This window comes from Phyllostomus hastatus, unplaced genomic scaffold (genome assembly GCF_019186645.2).
Source record: "Phyllostomus hastatus isolate PE091 unplaced genomic scaffold, TTU_PhHast_1.1 phas_contig_64, whole genome shotgun sequence".
Classification (NCBI taxonomy): domain Eukaryota; kingdom Metazoa; phylum Chordata; class Mammalia; order Chiroptera; family Phyllostomidae; genus Phyllostomus; species Phyllostomus hastatus.
In genome coordinates this window covers 9,429,055-9,448,763 of record NW_025333928.1, presented here as the reverse complement: position 1 = coordinate 9,448,763, position 19,709 = coordinate 9,429,055, and the positions used below count along the sequence as shown (strand labels likewise).

The 19,709-nt window shown below is 53.4% G+C and overlaps 3 protein-coding genes across 8 annotated transcripts; 2 read left to right on the top strand and 1 right to left on the bottom strand.

Moving 5' to 3' along the window:
• The first annotated feature begins 1,933 nt into the window (after positions 1 to 1,933).
• DOC2A (double C2 domain alpha) lies at positions 1,934 to 7,358 on the top strand. 4 transcript variants are annotated; one of them, XM_045848909.1, is made up of 12 exons: positions 1,934 to 1,994; positions 2,302 to 2,405; positions 3,118 to 3,391; positions 3,785 to 3,864; positions 4,085 to 4,159; positions 4,279 to 4,388; positions 5,948 to 6,074; positions 6,156 to 6,215; positions 6,303 to 6,457; positions 6,589 to 6,670; positions 6,757 to 6,853; positions 6,942 to 7,358. In XM_045848909.1, the coding sequence occupies exons 1-12, from the start codon at positions 1,979 to 1,981 to the stop codon at positions 7,085 to 7,087; spliced, it is 1,326 nt and encodes a 441-aa protein (XP_045704865.1). In that variant the 5' UTR covers positions 1,934 to 1,978; the 3' UTR covers positions 7,088 to 7,358. The 4 variants fall into 4 exon arrangements, with proteins under 4 accessions (XP_045704865.1, XP_045704868.1, XP_045704866.1 ...); XM_045848910.1 differs by having other exon boundaries at positions 1,978 to 1,994; positions 3,114 to 3,391; XM_045848911.1 differs by lacking the exon at positions 1,934 to 1,994 and having other exon boundaries at positions 2,266 to 2,405; positions 3,114 to 3,391.
• Positions 7,359 to 7,499: 141 nt separating this feature from the next.
• INO80E (INO80 complex subunit E) lies at positions 7,500 to 15,941 on the bottom strand. 3 transcript variants are annotated; one of them, XM_045848913.1, is made up of 7 exons: positions 15,719 to 15,941; positions 15,547 to 15,617; positions 15,269 to 15,321; positions 12,574 to 12,652; positions 12,368 to 12,479; positions 11,867 to 11,983; positions 7,500 to 8,113 (listed from the first exon to the last, which is right to left on the bottom strand). In XM_045848913.1, exons 1-7 carry the CDS (start codon positions 15,797 to 15,799, stop codon positions 7,892 to 7,894), a joined length of 735 nt encoding a protein of 244 aa, XP_045704869.1. In that variant the 5' UTR covers positions 15,800 to 15,941; the 3' UTR covers positions 7,500 to 7,891. The 3 variants fall into 3 exon arrangements, with proteins under 3 accessions (XP_045704869.1, XP_045704870.1, XP_045704872.1); XM_045848914.1 differs by having other exon boundaries at positions 11,867 to 11,932; XM_045848916.1 differs by lacking the exon at positions 11,867 to 11,983.
• A 282-nt stretch (positions 15,942 to 16,223) lies between these two features.
• Positions 16,224 to 19,603, top strand: HIRIP3 (HIRA interacting protein 3). Its single transcript, XM_045848908.1, has 7 exons — positions 16,224 to 16,566; positions 16,644 to 16,764; positions 16,886 to 16,997; positions 17,400 to 18,691; positions 18,791 to 18,953; positions 19,037 to 19,135; positions 19,214 to 19,603. The coding sequence occupies exons 1-7, from the start codon at positions 16,412 to 16,414 to the stop codon at positions 19,372 to 19,374; spliced, it is 2,103 nt and encodes a 700-aa protein (XP_045704864.1). The 5' UTR covers positions 16,224 to 16,411; the 3' UTR covers positions 19,375 to 19,603.
• The last annotated feature ends 106 nt before the right edge of the window (positions 19,604 to 19,709 follow it).

Below are 19,709 nucleotides of genomic sequence, written 5' to 3'. Positions count from 1 at the left end.
TCTTACTTAAAAAATATGGTCTTTTAATGTTTTTGAATAGGTAGCACATGCCCATGGTACAAAGTTTGAAAGGTGTGAAGTCATATGCATTGAAAAAGAACTCTCTCCTATTCCTGCCTTACCCTGCCTCGCAGCCATGTCCTCAGAGGTCACCATCACTACCACTTTCTTGTGCAGCCTTCCAGAAATAATTTATGCACAAATAAACCTATATATAAACTTTTCCCCCTAACTCAAATGGAAGCGTTCTATACATGCTACTCTGTACCTTACTTTTTTCAGTTGACATGAGATTGTGAAGGTGATTCAGAACAAGTACATAAAGCACCTCTCTTTCTTCGCCATGGCTGCATACTATTTCAGTGCAGGAAGTTGTGTCATTACTGATTTAACCAAACACTTGTGGACATCTAGGTTGTTTCCAATCTTTTGCCATTGCAATAGACCTTGAATTTCTATTATTTTGCTTATGGGCCAGCATATCTATTGGATAAAATCCTAGAAGTGGCATTTCTGCGTCAAACAGTCTACATGTTTGTCATCTTAGTATCTGCTGTCGGACTGGCCTTTGCTCAGGTGCTGCCCACTTACCCACAGCCTCACCAATGTCGTGTGTTACCAGATGCTTTGAGTTTCACCATTTGATAGATGACAAAGGTAATCTCAGTGAAATTTGAGTTTGTATTTCTTTCTTTTTAAAAATGTACATTTGAAGAAACACATCAGAGTATATGGTAACCATTTTCAAGCACACAGCTCACATTGCTGTGCCACCGCATTTCTCTTTTGCATCATGATGTTTCACGGTGCCAGCTTAGTGCCAGGCCCAGCATGAGGCAGCCTCTGCTCCCTGGTGGGGGGGACAGAAAAGTAAGCAGGCATGACAAACCAGTGTCACCAGAGTCACCAGAGCTGAGTCTGAGATAGCACTGGAAGCTGGGGGCAGAAGGGGAATGTTCCAGTAAGGCTCCCAGGAGGAGGTGACTTGGGGCGACCCCTGAAGTAAGAGGAAGTTCCTCCAGGCAAAGCAGATTGTGTGAGCAAAGGTTCAATGGCCTGGGAGATCCAGGTGTGATTAAGGACTGCAAGCAACATTTCTGAGAGCCAGTGTGAGGAGCAGGGTGATGAACTCAGACAAGTCAGGGTCTTGGACTGAGGGGCCTTGGAGACCACTGTGAGGACTTGGGGGATGGCAAGTTAGGGGCAAAGGAGAGCAGAGATCATAGGCTGGGGTTAGACGGCAGGTGTCAGGGTCCAGGAGAGAAAAGGCAGACTGCTGAAGAAAGACTGCAGCGCTCCGGGGCACTCAGTGCGAAGCTGACGCTCCTCTGCACCTGAGGGACAGAACTGGAGGCGGTGGGGGGTGGGGTAAGGGAAGGTAGATTTCCAAAGGGGAAGCCCTCCCTGAGAAAGGGATGCACGCCCTTCGGGGAGGACTGGGTCGCAAGGAGAGACACCTGAACAACCGAAGGGAGGAGGCGTGGGACAGCCACAGCATCGGACCTCTTTCTCCTCCCTCAGGCTGTGAAATTTCCCAGCTGGGCTTGAGGACCCTGAGATCCCAGGACAGCGACCACAGGCGTATCAGAACTCCTTGCCCTGCGGAATCCGGGGTCGCCGCGGAACTCCAGGCCCCGTCTCTAAAGATAAGGGGCTTGGAGGGCCAGAAGCCCTCCTCCCTCAGCTGCAACTCTCTGCTGGGGAGGGGCGTGGGTTGCATAGAGGAAGAGGGGGGTAAAAGGTGGGGGAGAGGGAGAGAGAGAGCGCTAGAGCGCTGGTGTCGCCATGGCAACTAAGCGAGTGGACTGGTCCTGGAGACTGGAGGGAAGCAAGGAGAAAGCGAGGGAGTGGGCACCGTGGGCTCCGCGCGGGGCCAGGGACTGGAGCTGGGTCTCCGGGGAGGAGTTAGGCAACACCGGGCAATTCTCACTGTTGGTTCCTGGTGACGCAGTGAGCTCGCGTGTTTGCAAGTGTGTGTATGCGAGTTTTCCGAGGTGAGTGTGTCAGTGCGTGTCTGGGTTTGTGCATGTGTGTGAGTGCGCACGTGGGCACAGGCGTGTGGGCGGGAGTGCCCGTGCAAGATGCGGGTGCTAGCCTGCGTGCTCGTGATTTGTTTGCGTGCACTCGTGTGCTTCTCTAAGTGTGCCCGGGCGGGCGCCGGCGGGAGAGTCCGTCCCCTCCCCAGCCCTGTCCGTCCCTCCCTGCCCCCAGCCGCCGGCGCCGGCTGCCTCCGCATCTCCACCTCGCTCACCCCCTCCTCCCGCACTTTCTCCGGCTCTCTCTCCCTCTCCGCGCGCACAGCCGGACTCCGCGCTCTTCTCGCTGGCCACCTTAGGAATCACCACCGCCCAGCTTGCACCCGTCGTCCCCCAGTGCTTGGGCACCTGTTGGAAACACTGAGACAGGTGCAAGGGGCTGGGTCGCCGGGGGCGAGGGTGAGGGTGTGTGCGTTAGCCTGCGTGTGCCTATGGGGTTTTTTAGCTCGATTGAAGCTGCAATTTCTGGCTCCCCTGGAGAGCCAATCTCAGGAAGAGGCATCTTAGGAGGGGGATCTCAGCTTGGGCTGTAGGGGGTGGGGGACTAGGCAGACAGGCAGATCCTGGGACTGAATGGAGAGTGGAAAGTGAATGTCTAGAGGGGTGGGTGACACCCGGACCAGACAAGCGCCTGCTGCAGAAGGATGATGGATAGAGCTTCAGAGAGACAGAGGAGACCTGTGGGGCGGCTTCTGGGAGTAGGCAGGGCCCAGGGTCGGACAGAAGCCCAGAATGAGGGGCAGGAGCTGGGAAGATGACAAAGGGACAATCTGGAGGTAAGTGGGCAAGGCTGAGGTGGAGCCAGGACCTGTGTGTGTGTGTGTGTGTGTGTGTGTGTGTGTGTGTGTGTGTGTGGTGGGGAGGGAGGGTGAGTTTGCAGCCCAGCCCCTGTGGAGCACAGCTGGGGGTCTGGAGGACCCAGGCCTCCTGCCTGCCCATCAGCTGGCACAGGTTGACCTCTCCCTCCACACCTAGAAAGAGGGGCCAGCGACGGGGTTTCCAACTGGCCCTTAGCCAGCAGACTGTGGGCATAAGGAGTCGGCAGTGGGCTCAGGCACTCGAACCCCCTCCTCCCAGACAGGGGTGCTGCATGAGGGGCCGCAGGGGTGATCGCATGGCCATCAGCATCCAGGAGCACATGGCCATCAACGTGTGCCCCGGGCCCATCCGGCCTATCCGCCAAATCTCTGACTACTTCCCCCGCCGGGGACCAGGACCTGAAGGGGGCTGCGGGGGCTTTGGGGAGGCCCCTGCTCGGCTGGCCCCCCTGGCCCTCGCTCCCCCTGCAGCCCTCCTTGGAGCCACCACGCCTGAGGATGGAGCTGAGGTGGACAGCTATGACTCGGATGATGCCAGTGAGTCTAGGGGCTTGAAGGGCCAGGGTGCTAATGGGGGCCTCCAGGCTTGTGGGAAGGGGAGGGAGCCCTGCCGTGTGTGTGTGTGTGTGTGTGTGTGTGTGTGTGTGTGTGTGTGTGTAGAGGCCACAGGGGCTGCAGTCAGTGTGGGGATTACAGCTTCAGCAAGGCTCAGTATCCAATATTTCTGCTGAGACAACCACCCACACAGCCCCAGTTGCGGCCCAGCCGGGAATCCAGACCACACACACTTGCAGCCTGGCAGACAGACATACACCTTCACAGCCAGCACACACAGCCGGCCTGCCCACTGGTCTCTCACACACCTGTCTTTACACACTGACTCACACGACCTCACACGATGTCTCACACTGACTCTTCTCTCTTCTCCAGCTGCCCTGGGCACGCTGGAGTTCGACCTTCTCTACGACCAGGCCTCCTGCACTTTGCACTGTAGTATCCTCAGGGCCAAGGTGGGTGCTCGCTACCTCCCAAACCCCAGCTCTGTTTGCCCCCCACGTGGCAGGGATGGGTTTCCATCCTCCCTTCCTTTCCCCAGGCTGGACCCCTGCTCCCCTCCTCACGCCCTGCTCCCTCTAAGTACCCTTCTTCTCAGCTCTCCACCCCTCAAGGATCCACTCTGCAGAGGGATGGCCGAGAGCTCACAGCCCTCTCCCCTCCCCACCTCTCCAGGGCCTCAAGCCCATGGATTTCAATGGCCTGGCTGACCCCTATGTCAAACTGCACCTACTGCCTGGAGCCTGCAAGGTAATAGCTTCCTCCCACCCCAGCCAGACCCAGCTTGTGGGTCTGACCCTAACCTTCCCCGCTTTCAGCCTCTGTGGGTCTAGGGGCATACATTGAGAACCTTCATCCCCACGCCTCAGGCCAATAAACTAAAAACTAAGACTCAGAGGAACACTCTGAATCCCGTGTGGAACGAGGACCTGACATATAGTGGAATCACAGATGATGACATCAGCCACAAGGTGCTCAGGTGAGGGACCCAGCCTCCCTGCTACCACAGGTTCCAGTGCAGCACCTCCTCTGGGGCAGCTGTCACTGGAACCTTCTTTGGTTGATCTACTTCCCGTTAAGCCCCTCTCAGACGCTCAAGTACAGTCAGCGGATCCTGTCCCCTTTGGCAGCAGGCTGAAATGTTTCTGTCGCGTTCCTACCCCCAAAATGTCTTCTCCTGCTCCTCCTACTGGGACTGCGCTCTTCTGACTGTCAGGTTCATCACTCCTAACCTTTGCCTGTTATCTCTTCTACTTGAAAAGCGCTCCCTGCTTCCTGCTTCTTTTCTGCCACCCTAAATTTCACTCATCATTTGAGGTTCTGCCACTTCCAGAAAGCTTCCCCTGGTCACCAACAGCCCTTTTCAAAGCTCCTGACTAAGTCAGACCTATGCAGTGGAGGTCTGCCCATTCTGCAGTCTGTGTCCTCCTGGCATCTCTAAGGAGTGAAGTCTTAAGGGACAAGAAACTTGCTCAGTCATTCTGGGAGGTGGAGCTGTGGGGGGAGTAGTCCCTGGCGGGGAACGAAGGGCAGCAAAACCTACGCTTCTGAGAGAACTTTTTTTTTTTTTTTGGCAATAGGGAGCTATGGAAGAGTTTGCATCAGGGTAGGTTATAGTTAGCATTGTGTTTTAGAGAGATCACCTTGGTGTTGGGTGTGAAGTGGACTGGAGGGGAGGAGAGAGGCAGAAACCAGAAAGACTGGCCCCATATTTCAGATGCTAGAGAATGAGGATTCAATCATTTTGTGAGTGCTTAGTAGTACCCAGCCCTGGGCTATGCACTTTGACATTTCTACATTTCACTTGACCCTCATAATAGCTTTAGGAGGTTGGTAATCACTATCTCCATTTTATAGATAGGACCTGAGGCTTCAGGAGGCTGACTTGCCCAAGGTCACACAGTTGCTAGTAAGTGGAAGAGCTGGGAATTGAACACTCCTACACAACACAGCTACTCAAGAGTGTCACAGCAGAAGGAAGCGTGGGGGCTACGGAAGGGGACGATGGAAGTAAAAGCAACCATTTCTTGTCTCTGGATTCATGGGCTTCTCCTAGGCCAGCTCCCTGCTCCATGCAGAAAAGGACAGGAGCTCCAGAGCTGCTTGTCTGACTGCCCAAGTTTCCTCAAGGCCCTTCTAGCTCTTACATCCTGAATCTGTGACCCGCATCCGCCAATGCACACCCTACGCACATTCAGTAGGATCCTGTCCACAGGCCCTGAATGGAGGAAGGATGGGGAGGGTCCCCAAGATCTGTGAGGGCTTCCTGAAGCAGCTGAGCAGATCCCGATGGACCAGACACAAGCTGGGCAGCTGTCAACTGAGGGGCAGAGAAACAGGTTGAATCAAAGCATCCTCGGGTGCCAGGCCTGGTGCTCACCGCACAGCCTGTGAGACAGTCCATTTTACAGGCGAGGTGTGGAGTATTTAAGGCAGAGCAAGACCAGCCTCAAGTGCTCAGGGTTCTATCAGAGGTCCGTTCTCACTGGAGTGGGGCTCAGGCACCCCAGGGGCCCTGACCTTGCAGTTCCCTGCCAGGATCTCCGTGTGTGATGAGGACAAGCTGAGCCACAATGAGTTCATCGGGGAGATCCGTGTACCCCTCCGCCGCCTCAAGCCTTCACAGAAGAAGCATTTTAATATCTGCCTCGAGCGCCAGGTCCCGGTCCGTGTGGGGCTATAGGGTGCCAAGGGGAGGGGGCCCTGGGGAGGCCAGGTTTCCAGAACCTATTCTTTGCCCTCTCAGCTGGCTTCACCCTCTTCCATGTCGGCGGCGCTGAGGGGCATCTCCTGTTACCTGAAGGAGGTAAGGCACCTCACAGGGACCACCAGTCTGGGTGAGAGGTGGCAAAGGTGCAGGCTGACCTCTATGTCTGCCCTGAAGCTGGAGCAGGTGGAACAGGGACCTGGGCTGCTGGAAGAGCGAGGACGCATCCTGCTGAGCCTCAGCTATAGCTCGCCTCGCCGGGGGCTGCTGGTGGGCATCGTGCGCTGTGCCCACTTGGCTGCCATGGATGTCAACGGCTACTCTGACCCCTATGTCAAGACGTGAGCCCTCCCCCTGCCCTGAGGCCAGCCCTCCCCTCCCCAGAGAGCCTGACCCCTGCCTTGTCCACCCCTGGGGACTGGCTTACCCCTGACCACCCAGCTCCTTCACCCCTGCCCCACCTCCTTGGCAGGTACCTGAGGCCGGATGTGGATAAGAAATCCAAGCATAAAACAGGTGTGAAGAAGAAGACTCTCAACCCAGAATTTAATGAGGTAAATAGGGCAGGGACAGAATCACGGTGTGGGGTATGATGGGGTAGGGCAACGCCTCATGGAAGGGGTGGTTTGCCCTGTCCCAGGAGTTTTTCTATGAGATGGAGCTCTCAGCTCTGGCCACCAAGACTCTGGAAGTCACAGTCTGGGACTATGACATTGGCAAATCCAACGACTTCATTGGTAAGGAAGGAGCCCGCTGGGTGGTGGTGGTAGTGGAGGGCTGGCTGGCATGAAATGAAGCCCTGATTTTGCCTCTACTGCTCCACAGGTGGCGTGTCCCTGGGGCCAGGCACCCGGGGAGAGGCCCGGAAGCATTGGAGTGACTGTCTGCAGCAGCCAGACACAGCCCTGGAGCGCTGGCACACCTTGACCAGTGAACTGCCCCCTGCAGCTGGGGCCCTGCCCTCAGCCTGAGCGATGGGCGCAGCTGCCCAGCATTGGCCCCTTGGGGCCGGGTCCCATACCCAACCTTCGCACGAGTGTGTTGCACGTTTACACAGGGTGGATGCCCTACCCCATACTACCTGTCTTATTTTGTGAGAGTCTCTGTGACTGTGGGTCTGTCTTCTTGTGAGGGACCATGAAGATCTGTATTCACATATGCAAACTTTCTCCTGCCTGACTCGCTACTACATGCAAATATGCAAACCACCCAGCCTGTGCACACCTGCAGCTGGAGTCCTGCCCGGCCCCAGCCCCGGCCCAGCTGCTGCTCCTCTCTCCGGCCTCTCCATGCTGCCCGTCCCCTCCACCCACAGGGAGGAGGTCGGATTAGGGGGGGTTTGAAGGAGGACAAAGTTTCCAAAAAGAAAAGGACAAAAACCAAAACAGAGCCACTCCTTTAATAAAGAATCTTTGTTTAAAAAACAAAACAAAACATAACACAACACCTAGCCCTGTACAGCTGCCCTTTTAAAAAGGTGGGGGGAGCATGGGGGCGCACCACAGGGTCTCCACCCCTCCCGGAGGTGGCAGGTATTCCCAGCCACTCATTTAAAATACCCGCCCCCACGATGGGGCCAGGATGTGAGGGCAGACCCCTGCCCTCCCCGGTGAGGTCCCCCTTCCAGGGGACTTTTGTGCATGTTTACACCTTTTCTGATTGTGTCAGTGGCCGCAGCATGGCAACTGGGCGTCAATAAATGTCTCTGTGGAAGCTCGGGGCTCATGTGTGTTGGCACAGGGGGCGATGGACAGGGGCTCGGGCAGGGGTGGGGGTCACTCCGGGATGTCAATCACCAGGTCATCATCACCATCCAGGGCGTCATCCCCGCTGCCTGCGTCGCTGAACATCTGCCGAGGGACTGCACTCAGGATTGTGGGAGGGGGCATCTTAGGGGGTGGCAGTGAGGCCAGGGCTGCCCCCACTCCAGCCGCAGAACCGCGGCTGGGGAAGGTCAGCGGCCCTCCCACAGGGCAGTCGGGGGGTCCCACCGTCATCTGCAGCAAGGAGGGAAGAAACACAGGGAAGGGCTGTCAGGGAGGAATGGGATGTCCAGGAGGCTGGCACTGCCCCTTTAAGGCAATGCTGGGGGGTGGGGGAGGGGAAAAAGCTCACTTAAGGGGTACTGGACACAGCTGGGCCAGCCATGCTGGAATCAGGAGGCCTGCCCACCTTAGCCCCTGCGGAGTCCCAAACCAGCAAGTGCCTGGGGGTATGGGTAGCAATGGAGGCGGTGATGAGGGTGGTGGTGGGGCTCATAGGAAGCCATGAGGGAAATGCTGGGCCCCGCCCTCACCAGGGGGTCACCTCAGCAGCCCCTGTGATGGCAGTTGGCCCTGAGAGCCAGAGTCAGAACAAGCCTGGAGTGCCTGCCTGTCTGCCTGCCTCTAGGCACCTCCAACACAACTTGCCACCACCGGCCCCCCGCCTTCCTCCTACTGTGGGCCCCACTGGTTTGCTGGAAGGTGTCCTAGGATCTTTACTCCCTGCTGCTAGGTGAGGCTTCTTAGATCTGGGTTGGGCCCCTCCTGGGGATCCCCACAGTCACTGGCCTAGGTCAGGCCCTCCTCTGAGCTCACCTGGGCTATGGTACCAGCCTCCTAACGGGATTCCCTGCCTTCAGCCTGTCCCAGATCTGGCTCCTCCTTCACACTGCAGCCAGAGTGAGCTCTCTAAAACACAAACCTGAGCTCGTCATTCCTCCACTTGAGGGCCACAGGCTCCTTACTGCCCCTGGGACAGGCAGTGCTGTGTGCTTGACAGTGGGCTGGTCCCTCCACCTGGAATGTTCTTTTCTATCTGTCAGAAGTCCTGCTTTTTTCCTTTGAAGCTGGAAAGTGGCTTCTGTCCTGACCAACCCCCCAGCCCCACCTCTGCCAGGTTAGCAGGAAATGCTTAAGTGTGGCCTTCACAGTGGCCCTTGTGATTGCTTTAACGCCTTCAGCCCTCACGGCCTACTGTCTGCTTCTCAAGGAGCCCCCACCCTTACTGCTGTTCCTGGGGGGTCATGGACGGCCGGAGTAGGTTTTTAATCAGGGCCAACACCGCAGGGTACAGTGTCTGCCAGGACTAATGATACAGGAGACTCAGCTCTGAACAGCACCCTTGCGCCCAGTACCAGGCATGCATGTGTACGTATGGGAGCAGACACACGTGCACAGCTGGAAAAAAAAAAAAAACAGTGACATGAGGACTGTCCCCTCTGTTGGCTCCTACTCTTGATCCCTACTCTAGTTCCCACATCCTAACAGGCTTCGGCTCACTCCAGGGCTCCTCAGGTGACCCACAGCAGCTAATGTTTATCTATGGCTTACTAGGGAGTAGGCGCTGGGTTAAATTTTCCCTCCCTTTAACTGCTTTTAGCATGACAATGACCCCATGACCCCATGAAAAGAAAGCTTAACTTAAATAACATACCCAAGTCACACTAAGGAGCTGGAATTCAAACCCAGCCAAGTCTGACTAAGGCCCAGGCTCTTAACTGACCTGCTTCAGTCTTCACAGCTTTCCCCTCTCCTCAGACTTGCTCCCGCCAGTCTCCTCACACCAAGTCACCCAGAAACTTCAATGATCCCCATTCCCTTAGGGTCTGTAACCCTCCAGGTTCTGGGCATCAAAGCTTCTCTGATCCCACCCTATCTTACTTTTCTTTCCAAAGCTGTTCTCTCTTACCGCTCCTGCTTCAGCCCAAACAACTTTGTCTTCCACCACTGCCTCAGCCTGTGATATCCAAATTTCACTTACCCTGTGCTCAAACGCTACCTCTTCCTTGAGGCCTTCCCCAATTTATCCCCTTCCCCAAGCACAGCAATTGACTGGGACTCTCTTCTTACCAACATTTTCTCTCCTGTATGTCCAGAACTTAGCTCCCCACCACTCCTCTACTGCAGGACCCAACACCTCAGAAAACCTCAAACCACCATGCCCATGCCACACCACACCTCTACCCATCAGCTCTAGGCTTTGCTGACATGTGCCATCTCCACCATCCTGCTCTATAGGTCAGAAGCAAAAACCCTGCCTGCCAAGTAGAGCAAAGGATCAGGGTATCACCCATTACCTACCCATTTCTCAGGCTTAAGGGCCAAGGTCACACAGGGAGCAGGTGGCAGAGCTGGGATACAAACTCTAGAACCCACACACGGCACCACCATAAACACTGCATCCCACTTCACTTCTGGCTCCAGAATCTTAAGTCAGCGGTCCACCCAACTTGAAAGCTGGCCATCCTGGTACCTACTCCACTTTGACTCAGAGCTGGCAGGGCGCTGTGCCTTCTGGGTCCTCCTGTCTTCTGGTGCTGACTGCGCACACCTCTTCTCTTCTCCAACCATACTCTCACCTGCTGATCGCATCCACGCCGATGACTTCCAAGTATACACCCCACGGGCCCCAGGCTCACGTTCCTCAGTCGTCTTGTTGGCATTTCCAGACAGCATCTCAGCATGTCTGAAACCATACTCCTCATCCTCTCTCCCAAACCTGCTCCTCCCAGTCCTTACTTCTCCAGTTGCTCAGGCTAGAAACCTGGCGTCATCCTTGACTTCCATCTCATAGCCCACACTGGTGTTCCTGAAGCTCATTTTTCAAATAGACCCATGATCCACTTTTCACCCTCTCTACTGCTGTTTGATTTACTGCAGCAGCCTCCTCACTGGTCTCCCAATTTCTGTCCTGACCCAGTCCCCTCCTTCTCCCATCTATTCTCCACACGGCAATGTCAGCACTTTTGTTAACGCGTAAATCAGACCAGAGTCTCTCTCTGCCCAGTCTCTCCAAAGGCTCCATATTCATCGGTAGTGCAAGCCAAAGTCTTCACACACCCGCAAGGCCCTCCACAATCGTGCCCCTCAGTTATTTCCCAGACCTGCTCTCTGATCCTTCTCCCCTTCTAACTTTCATCCAACCACACTGGGCTCCTTCCTGGTCCTTGAACAAGCCATATATGCACCGGCCCATCCCCTGCCCCAGGACCTTTGCACTGGTGATTCTTCCTGACTGAAACATTTTCCCAGAAAGCCATCTGGCTTGTTCTAATTGTTTAAGTCTCTGACCAAATAACATCCCAGACCACCCAACCATAAGTATCAGCCTGCTTCTACTCTTGTGTGTCCCATCCTCTTTACCTGACTTCATTTTTCTGCATTAATACTTATTTATCTTGCTATTTTCTGCCTATCTTGCTAAAACGCCAGCCCCACGAAGGCAGAGATCTGTCTGCTTTGTTCACTACTGCATCTGCTGCACCCAGAGCACAGCCTAGCACATAGCAGACACTCCGTAAACACTGATTGACGACATGTAGTTTGATCCCTCACTTTACAGACACAGAATCTGAGACCTACAGGGTGAAAGAGCCCTGCTCAAGGTCCCATAGTTTTAATTTGTGCAGTCTTGACTTGAATCTGGGTCCCATAACTCCACCCTCCCTCTGGGGCTGCCAGGCACCACAGAACACCTGTGACAATAAGCCCAGCCCCCAGTCCCACTGCAGCAGTGTAAGGGCAGGACTCCAGGCATCTTCACCGAGTCCCCCAGGCTGGCTCTGCCTCTGGCTCGTCTCTACATCAAGCCCGTGAGCCAGGGCTTCTCTAACCCACCCCTCAGTGCCTAGCCCTGGGTTGGGCCCCCAGCAGCCCCAAATCAGTCCTTCAGAACTCTTGGACAGGCCCCAGCCCATCTTGAGCCTCCCTCAGAGGGCTATCCTCCTGCCGTCCTGACCCCTCCCTAACATCCCCAAATCAGGGTACCTTCAGTTTCCGGGGCAGGCGGGGCCGTTTCTCCCGCTTGGGCCTCAGGGGGCTGGGCTCGGGCAGCTGCAGGGCCAGGTAGTCAGAAGGGAATGGGGGGTAGGGGGGGGAAGCCAGCTGCAGGTGGGAGTGGGGGGATGGAGATGGGAAATGGAATGGATGGGTGGGGAGTGAAGGGAAAAAATGCAAATAGGAAGAAGAATGGAAAAACAAGAGATGGTGATGAGTGTGGCTTCTGAGAACAGAAGGGGATGGGACAGCAGCAGGACTTTGTCCTGGGGGCTGCTCTCCTCAGTCATATGTCCCCCATTCCTACACCAGAGAGACCTGGGCAGCCCTGATTTACACCCCTCTAAGGGATGCTTGCTGGCCACCGATGTACCCGCGATGTCCCCGGAGCTGTACTGGCTTCACCCTGAGACCTGGCCCCTCTGCCCAGATGACGCCCACCTTCTTCCCAGGTATCGTAGTTACCATTTCCAATCCTTGACCCCAACTCACCGAGCTCAGGTATGGGGAGGGGGCTCCGGGGACCTGAAGGGGAAACCCTGTTGAAGGAGGCAGAGAGAGGCTGGAGGGAGAGGGGGCTCCCCCCATCGGAGGGCTTCTCTTCCTGGAGAAAGGACAGGAGAGGGGGTCAGAGGCAGCTAGGAGGCCTAGGTGCCCCCCCACCCCACCCCCAGAGACAAAGGATGGCTTCTTCTCACCTCTTGGGGGCTGGTGTGTCTGACAACTTGGGTGTTCCCTCTGTCTCGCTGTTATCTGAAGATGCAGTAGCATCTGAGTCTGTCAGGCAGGAGGGCAGGTCAGTGGGGGTGGTTTCTGTCTACCTCAGAGGAGTATATAATTTTAACTCTATGGAAGGGCTCCAGGGAATCTGATTCTCCAGTCGGTGTGCACGGCTATTCTGGGGAGCCTACACATTTCCCAGCTCCTTAAAATGTGCTTTACAACTGACGTCTACAAACACTTCCTGCCCAAGCTCCTCCATGACAGCACACAGGTCAAGCACTACGTGCCAGACTCACCAGGCATTTTACGTTCACTGCCCTTCCTTGTCTCTGTAACCACCCAGGAAGGAAGGTGAGCACCTCACTTCCACTTTCCACATGAGGTCACTGAGGCTGAGAGTAAGTCGTAGGGCGGGACTTGAACCCAGGTATTCAAATCCTTGAACATTTCACGTCACTCTCCTTATTTGTCTCTAAACTTCCTTCGTCTCCTGCCTCTGCTCCACTCCCTATACGCAGGGTCCTGTTAATCTACCTCTCAAATCTCTCCTACCTTTATCCACTGCCTCCCATTCCAACTGCCACAAGGTCAAGCCATCACCTTGTGGTGTCAACATCAAGTAAGCAATCTCAGTGCTCCTATAGCGCACTATCCACTCCAACTCCAAAATGACCTAAAACCAACCTGATTACAACAGAAATGTTTTAACGTGGCCTCAGCCTACCTTTCTGACTTCCCAACCAAACTGTACACGTCACATCATGCCAATTGATCTCCTCAAAAAGAATTTTATTTCCCAGTTCTGTGCCTCCACTTAGAAGGTCCATCATTCATTTGACAACTGCTAGATGTGATGTATGCCTTTATTAATCTCCTGGCTCAGATATACCCTTTAAAAAGCAAATTAATATACATGTCTAATCACTACTGTACACCTTGACCTTTCATGACCTTGCTCACCTGAAACTAATAATGTTGTATGTAAGCTGTAACTGAAAAAGGAAAAAAAGCACAATATAATGCCACCTCTCTAAGAAGTCTCCTGAAATCCTTCAGGCCATTAATTGTTGGCTCTTTTAGAACTCTGCTCCCACTTGTCAGGATTCTCCTCACACTGTGCTAAAATGTTTCACGTGTAGGTACTTCCCGTGGCAGACTGTGAGCTTCTCCAGGATGTAAGTGGTGGCTTACACGCGTAGCTCTTGCTCCTTAGATTTATCACACTGACCACAAACATGCTGGTTCCCTCATGCTTCCTATCCTGAAATCCCCCTAGAGCAGGAAGCTAACTGGAATACCTCAGGGAAGGAACAAGAAGGCAATGAGAAATAACAGCCAAACATTTTTCCATGACCTACATGTGCTGGCTTCTACCTACTTCTCTGACCTCATTTATCATCTACTATCGTCCCATATGTAAGTAAATGGTGTTATGTGTTCCAATAAAACCTTATTTACAAAAGCAAGCAGCTTGGCTGAATGTTGTTTCCTGATGCTGCTCTAGACCAGTGTTTAAGGGTACCACAGAGAGGGGTGACTGTCAGAAGGCTTCTGACAGACCCACCCTGGAACAGGGACACAAATGCCAAATGCAGGGCTTTTTCAAACTGTGTGTCTTAACTCATTAGTAGGTCAAGAAGTTAATTTACTGGTTTGCAACCAACACTCAATGAAATAAAGAAAAAGCAGCCTAAAAAATATCAGAAAAACTTGTGTACAGTGATCTTAACCTTGTTTCATTAATTCTTGCTTTGTGAGTAAGTTTGTACTTAGGGACTTGGTTGTGATGGAAAATATATTAGATTGTAAACAGTGTCTCAAAAAAAGTTTGAAAGCACTGTTTTATGTATTTTAGCCCTTCTGCTCTTCAGACAACCTGCTCTTCTGTTACCTCAGAGTATTTGCGTTTTATTACTCCCTCTGCATGGACATTTCTCACTTATATCTTCTAAGATTGGCCTCTTCTTCTTATGTAGGGCCCAGCTCAAACACTACTTCCTGTAACAGACCTTTCTTGAGCACTCTATCGAGATATTGCCTGCCATCGGTTTTTATATGGTCTGCAAATTAATAGCTTTTACATTTTCAAATAGTTGAGGAAAAGAACCTTAAAATACCTTATGACATAAAAATGGTGTGAAATTCGTATTTCAGTGTCCATAAGTACAGTTTTCCTGAAATATAGCCATGCTCATTTATTTACATCAGCACCTTTGGCTGCTTTTTGCGCTACAACAGCAGAACTGAGTAGTTGTGATGAAGGCTGTATGTTCGGCAAAGCCTAAAATATTTGTTATCTGGCCCTTTACAGAAAACGTTTATCAATCCCTGGTATACCCCAATCACTACCACATAACCCTGATTTTATTCCTTTCAAATCTAAAATCCTAATTTCTTTCTTATTTATTACCCTCAACTAGAATACAAATTCCAAGAGACTTCGTCTACCTTGATCACCACAGTATCTCCTGGGAAAAGGGCAGTGATTAAAACATAGTAGATATTCATTAAATAATTGACTGAAAGAATGGTAGAGGTGGAGAGCAAGCAACTAGGCTTAAGAACCACTGGAAACTGTTATCAGTTTCCACAGCCTCAAAGGAGGGGCCACGAAGCTTGCTGAAGTGTCAGGAATCAAGTACTCCACCAATTTTTCATGACTTTGCTCACCAGAAGAATCTTCATCCACATTCTCGTACTGCAAGAGTCGGTCTAGGAGGAAACTGAGGAAAGAGGCAGGCAGAAAAAGAGTATTTATTCAAATCTCAACAATGTTCTTCTGGGCCCTTGTCCCTTCTAGCTGGCCCGTTGGATCCTAGCAACAGCCCCAGGGCAGGCATCATGCATTTTGTGACCCCATTCCCGGATGGGGTCCGAAAGTTGAGCCACAGGAACCTCATTACCCGCAGCCTTCCTTCTACCCCTCGCCCCTCCACCCCGCGTCTCACCTCTTGTCTCGGGACACCTTCAGCAATTTCCTCTGCGCCTTCCTCAGTTCCTCCTGAAAGCACTCGTGTTCCTGTATCACAGTCGACGAGCGCACAGAGTGGGCGGTGGTCCGTAAAGGGGCCGGGAACCCCGCGACAGCTCACCCCTTCCCACCCCACCCCCAACACTCACGTAGATGAGGAACTTGAGCTTCCGTTTCAGGTTCCTGTATTTCTTCTTGTAGTCCACCTCGCTGTCCGCCGGCCCGTTCATGATCGCCCCGGGAGCAGTGCCTCAGCACTAAGTCCCGCTACCCCGAGACGGTTTAGCTCAGCCTCTCACGCCTTCACTTCCGGAGATTAGATAAAACTGTGTCAGCTGGAACTACAACTCCCGGCGTACCCCACGCCCAGGGATCGTAATCACACTGGCCGCCCTTCCAGGCAATACCGGAAGAGAAATCTTGCTACGAGGTGCTACGCTAAGGATGGTATCGCGGGACGCAATGATGTCACAAGGATGGCGGACGCTGGAAGGCGTCCTCACTGATTCTAAATGTGCTTAGCGATTGGAAGCCACAAGACTTGTCCCCCGGGGATTCCTAGTTTTCAGTAGAGATGTCCTTTTTCTGTTTTTCGAAGTCGCAGTAGCCTAGCTGTCACGCCACCACGGATGGAGGCAGCGTCACAGATTGATTACGTTACAGCAAAGGTTGAGGCGCAAGATCAGTTTCTAACGAGAATTAAGAAAAAAAACTGATTGGTTCTAAGAAAAGGGCGGGGCCACGAGACCCTCCAACTGCCGGAAAAGCAAGTTTTGTCTGGCAAAGGCCTGGGTCCCAGCGGCCCTTGAGTGAAACCCAACGGTCCCTTACGTCTCGGCGCTATGACACTGCGCGTGCGCAAGCACCTGTCAAACGCGCAGACGGAGGCCGAGAAGAAAAACGCGGGAACCACCTATCTCAGTTGGAGCAAAATGGCGCGGGAGAACGAGATGCAGGAGTTCACTCGTAGCTTCTTCGGAGGCCGCCCGGACCTTAGGTGCCCTGGTGGTTGGGTTTGGGGTTGGAAAGGGCAGGGGCGGGACGAGGACTCCGGCTTGACTCGTGTCTCCGCAGCACGCTCACGCACTCCATCGTGAGGCAGAAGTTCTTGTCTCACACCGGCCGCGACCACCTGGATCCTGAGGAGAAACAGGCACTGAAGCGGCTAGTGGAGGAGGAACTGTTAAAGATGCAGGTGTGGGCGCCGAGCCCCCGTCACGGGAGACAGGGTTTGTTCCTAAGGAGTAGTGACCTGAGGCGGGGGGGTATGGCAGAACACCGCCTCGATATTTTTTGCTCTTTTGATGCACAAACAGGTGGATGAAGCAGGTGCCAGAGAAGGGCTAGACCATGCCAAGGAGGCTAGGAGGCCTCCCACCCCCTGCAAAGAACCAGAGAGAAAAAGGTTCCGTTTGAATTCGGAGTCAGGTTAGTGCCTTCTTGCATAGTTGGTTCATTCAAAGAGTGTTTACTGTACCAAGCAGGAGCGTCCAATCTGTGGCCCACGTGTAGCCCAGGAAGGCGGTGAATGCGGCCCAACACAAAATTGTAAATTTACTTAAAACATGAGATTTTTTTTTTTATGTGTTGCAGTGTATTTAATGTGTGACCCAAGATAACTCTTCTTCCAGTGTGGCCCAGAGGTGCCAGCAGGTTGGACACCCCTGTCCTAAGGCACTGGATAAGGGCGAGGCCAGTGAGTCAGGAACCAGGAAGGGTGGACTGATAGCTGTTCCCTGCATCTGTTAGAGTTTGAGGCAACCTATTCCAAGTGAAGGGAAAAGGGACAGGAGGAACCTGTCCCAACCTTCTCTTCTCTCCACATTCTAGAGCCCAGCATTGCAACCTCCAGTCCAGACCTCGTGAGCCCCCCAGCAAAGAATGGGATGGCAGCAATAGTCAGTCCAAAGCAATATTCAAAAACAGTAGAGAGCAGCGATGGGGAAGAACAGCAGAGGGACCTTACTGCAAAGATTGGATTAGAGAAGGAGGTGATGAAGGAGAGCTGTAAGGAGGAGGAAGAGAGCTCTGCTAGAACAAATAAGGTTTGGAAAGAAGAGAGCAGTGAGGAAGAGGATGGGGAAAAGAAGTCCAAGGGTAGGACTAGGAAGAAACCTGGGATAAGAGACAGGACTCAGGGGAAGGGTGGCAAAAGGCAGAGTGGAAGCAGTGAGGAGGATGGAAAAGACAAATGGAGGAAGTTGAGACCAGCTACTAAACACACTGGAAAGTCAGGCAAAGTGGCAAGTGGAAAGACAGCCAATGGTGAGGCAAGTGACTTGGAGACAGAGGTGAGTGACATTGAGGCAGAGGGGATCCCCAAGGGCAAGAGGAAGAACTGCTCTTATAGGAAGAGCTCCAAGAGAAGCAGGTCACGGAGTTCTTCCTCTTCTTCAGCTGGCAGTCCAGAACCCAAAGGTGGGAGGGTGAGGGTGGAGTGGAAAACTACAATTAAGAACAAGCAGGCACCAGGTGAGATTTCAGCCAGTAGGAAGCAGGCCATGGAGGAGAATGAGAACAGTGAGGAGGAACCTGCCCAGAGGACAGGAAACAAAGGTGCTAAAAGCCACCAGGAAAGTGAAAAGGAGAGTGAGGAGGAGGAGACCCTCGCCAAGAAACAGAAGAGAGAGGAAGAGGAGGAATGGAAACCCAGAGCTTCGAGCAACAGAGGGGAAAAGTCAGCTTTGAGCAGTGAGCAGAAAAGCAGGGCAGCGAGAGTGCTGGGAAACACGGGGGACAGAAAGGAAGAAAAGGTAAAAGCAGATAGTGGGGATGACAGTGGAGGAAATGAAGAGCTCCTAGTGCAAAGGAAGAGCAAGGACAGGACTCAGGGGAAGGGTGGCAAAAGGCAGAGTGGAAGCAGTGAGGAAGATGAGGAAGACAGATGGAGGAAGTTGAGACCAGCTTCTAAAAGCACTGGAAAGTCAGCCAAAGTGGAAAGTGGAAAGACAGCCAATGGTGAGGCAAGTGACTCAGAGAGAGAGGCGAGTGACAGTGAGGCAGGGGTGACTCTCAAGGGGGAAAGGAAGAACCGCACTTACAGGAAGAGCTCCAAGAAATGCAGGACACGAAGCTCTTCCTCTTCTTCTTCAAATGGCAGTCCTGAACCCAAAGGCAGGAAGGTGAGGGTGAAGATGGAGTGGGAGGCCACAATTAAGGGAAGAGGGAGACCCAGCTTCGAGCCCAGAAAGCCTGGCCTTCAGCAGTTCTTCCCTTGCCAGGCTGGTCATCATGGTGAGGACCACCCTGCTGTGATGAGACTAAAGCGCTATATTCGGGCCTGCGGAGCCCATCGCAACTACAAGAAACTCCTGGGCTCCTGCCACTCACGCAAGGAGCGCCTGTGTGTCCTCCGGGCAGAGCTGGAAGCTCTGGGCATGAAGGGTGAGGCTGGGTATGCTGTAGGGGCTGCAGGACAGGGCCTTGGCTGCTGGGGAGGAGAGTATCATGAGCCTCTTCTGCCCCAGGTAACCCTTCTTTAGAGAAGTGTCGGGCTCTGAAGGAGCAGCGTGAGGAGGCAGCTGAGGTGGCTTCCTTGGACATTACTAACATTATCAGCTGTTCAGGTGAGGGGCTTTTTCCTACTTCCCAGGAACAGATGGCACTTGGGCTTTCTCAGACAACAAACCTACTTCTTCCCCCAGGTCGGCCACGCAGGCGCACGGCCTGGAACCCTTCAGAAGCAGCCACTCCTGGGGAACTATACCGCCGGGCCCTGGACTCAGAGGAAGAGAGGCACTGTCCCCCACGCCCAGATTGGTCACATATGCGAGGCATTATCAGCAGTGATGGCGAGAGCAACTGAGCTCCCTCATCTACCAGGGACTTAAGACATTTGTAGAAAGCACATATACATATAGCACCCCCCTCAACCAACCCCTCAAATATGTGCTTGCACTGAACAGAAGCACTTTCTTCTAAGACTCATAACCCCTAGGGACACAGTTGGGATCCTACTTCTCAGCTTCACATTCTCAGTTTAAAGTGTTTATTAGGGGGGTTATTTAAGACTCAATAAAGGTGTGTTTAAATCACCTCATCAACACTAGCCTTCTACTCTTACCCCGCTGTACTTTAAGCCAAGGAGGCTGGGAAGTGGCCTCTGTCCTGCCCACCCCTAGTCTGTTTCCCTTTTAATTT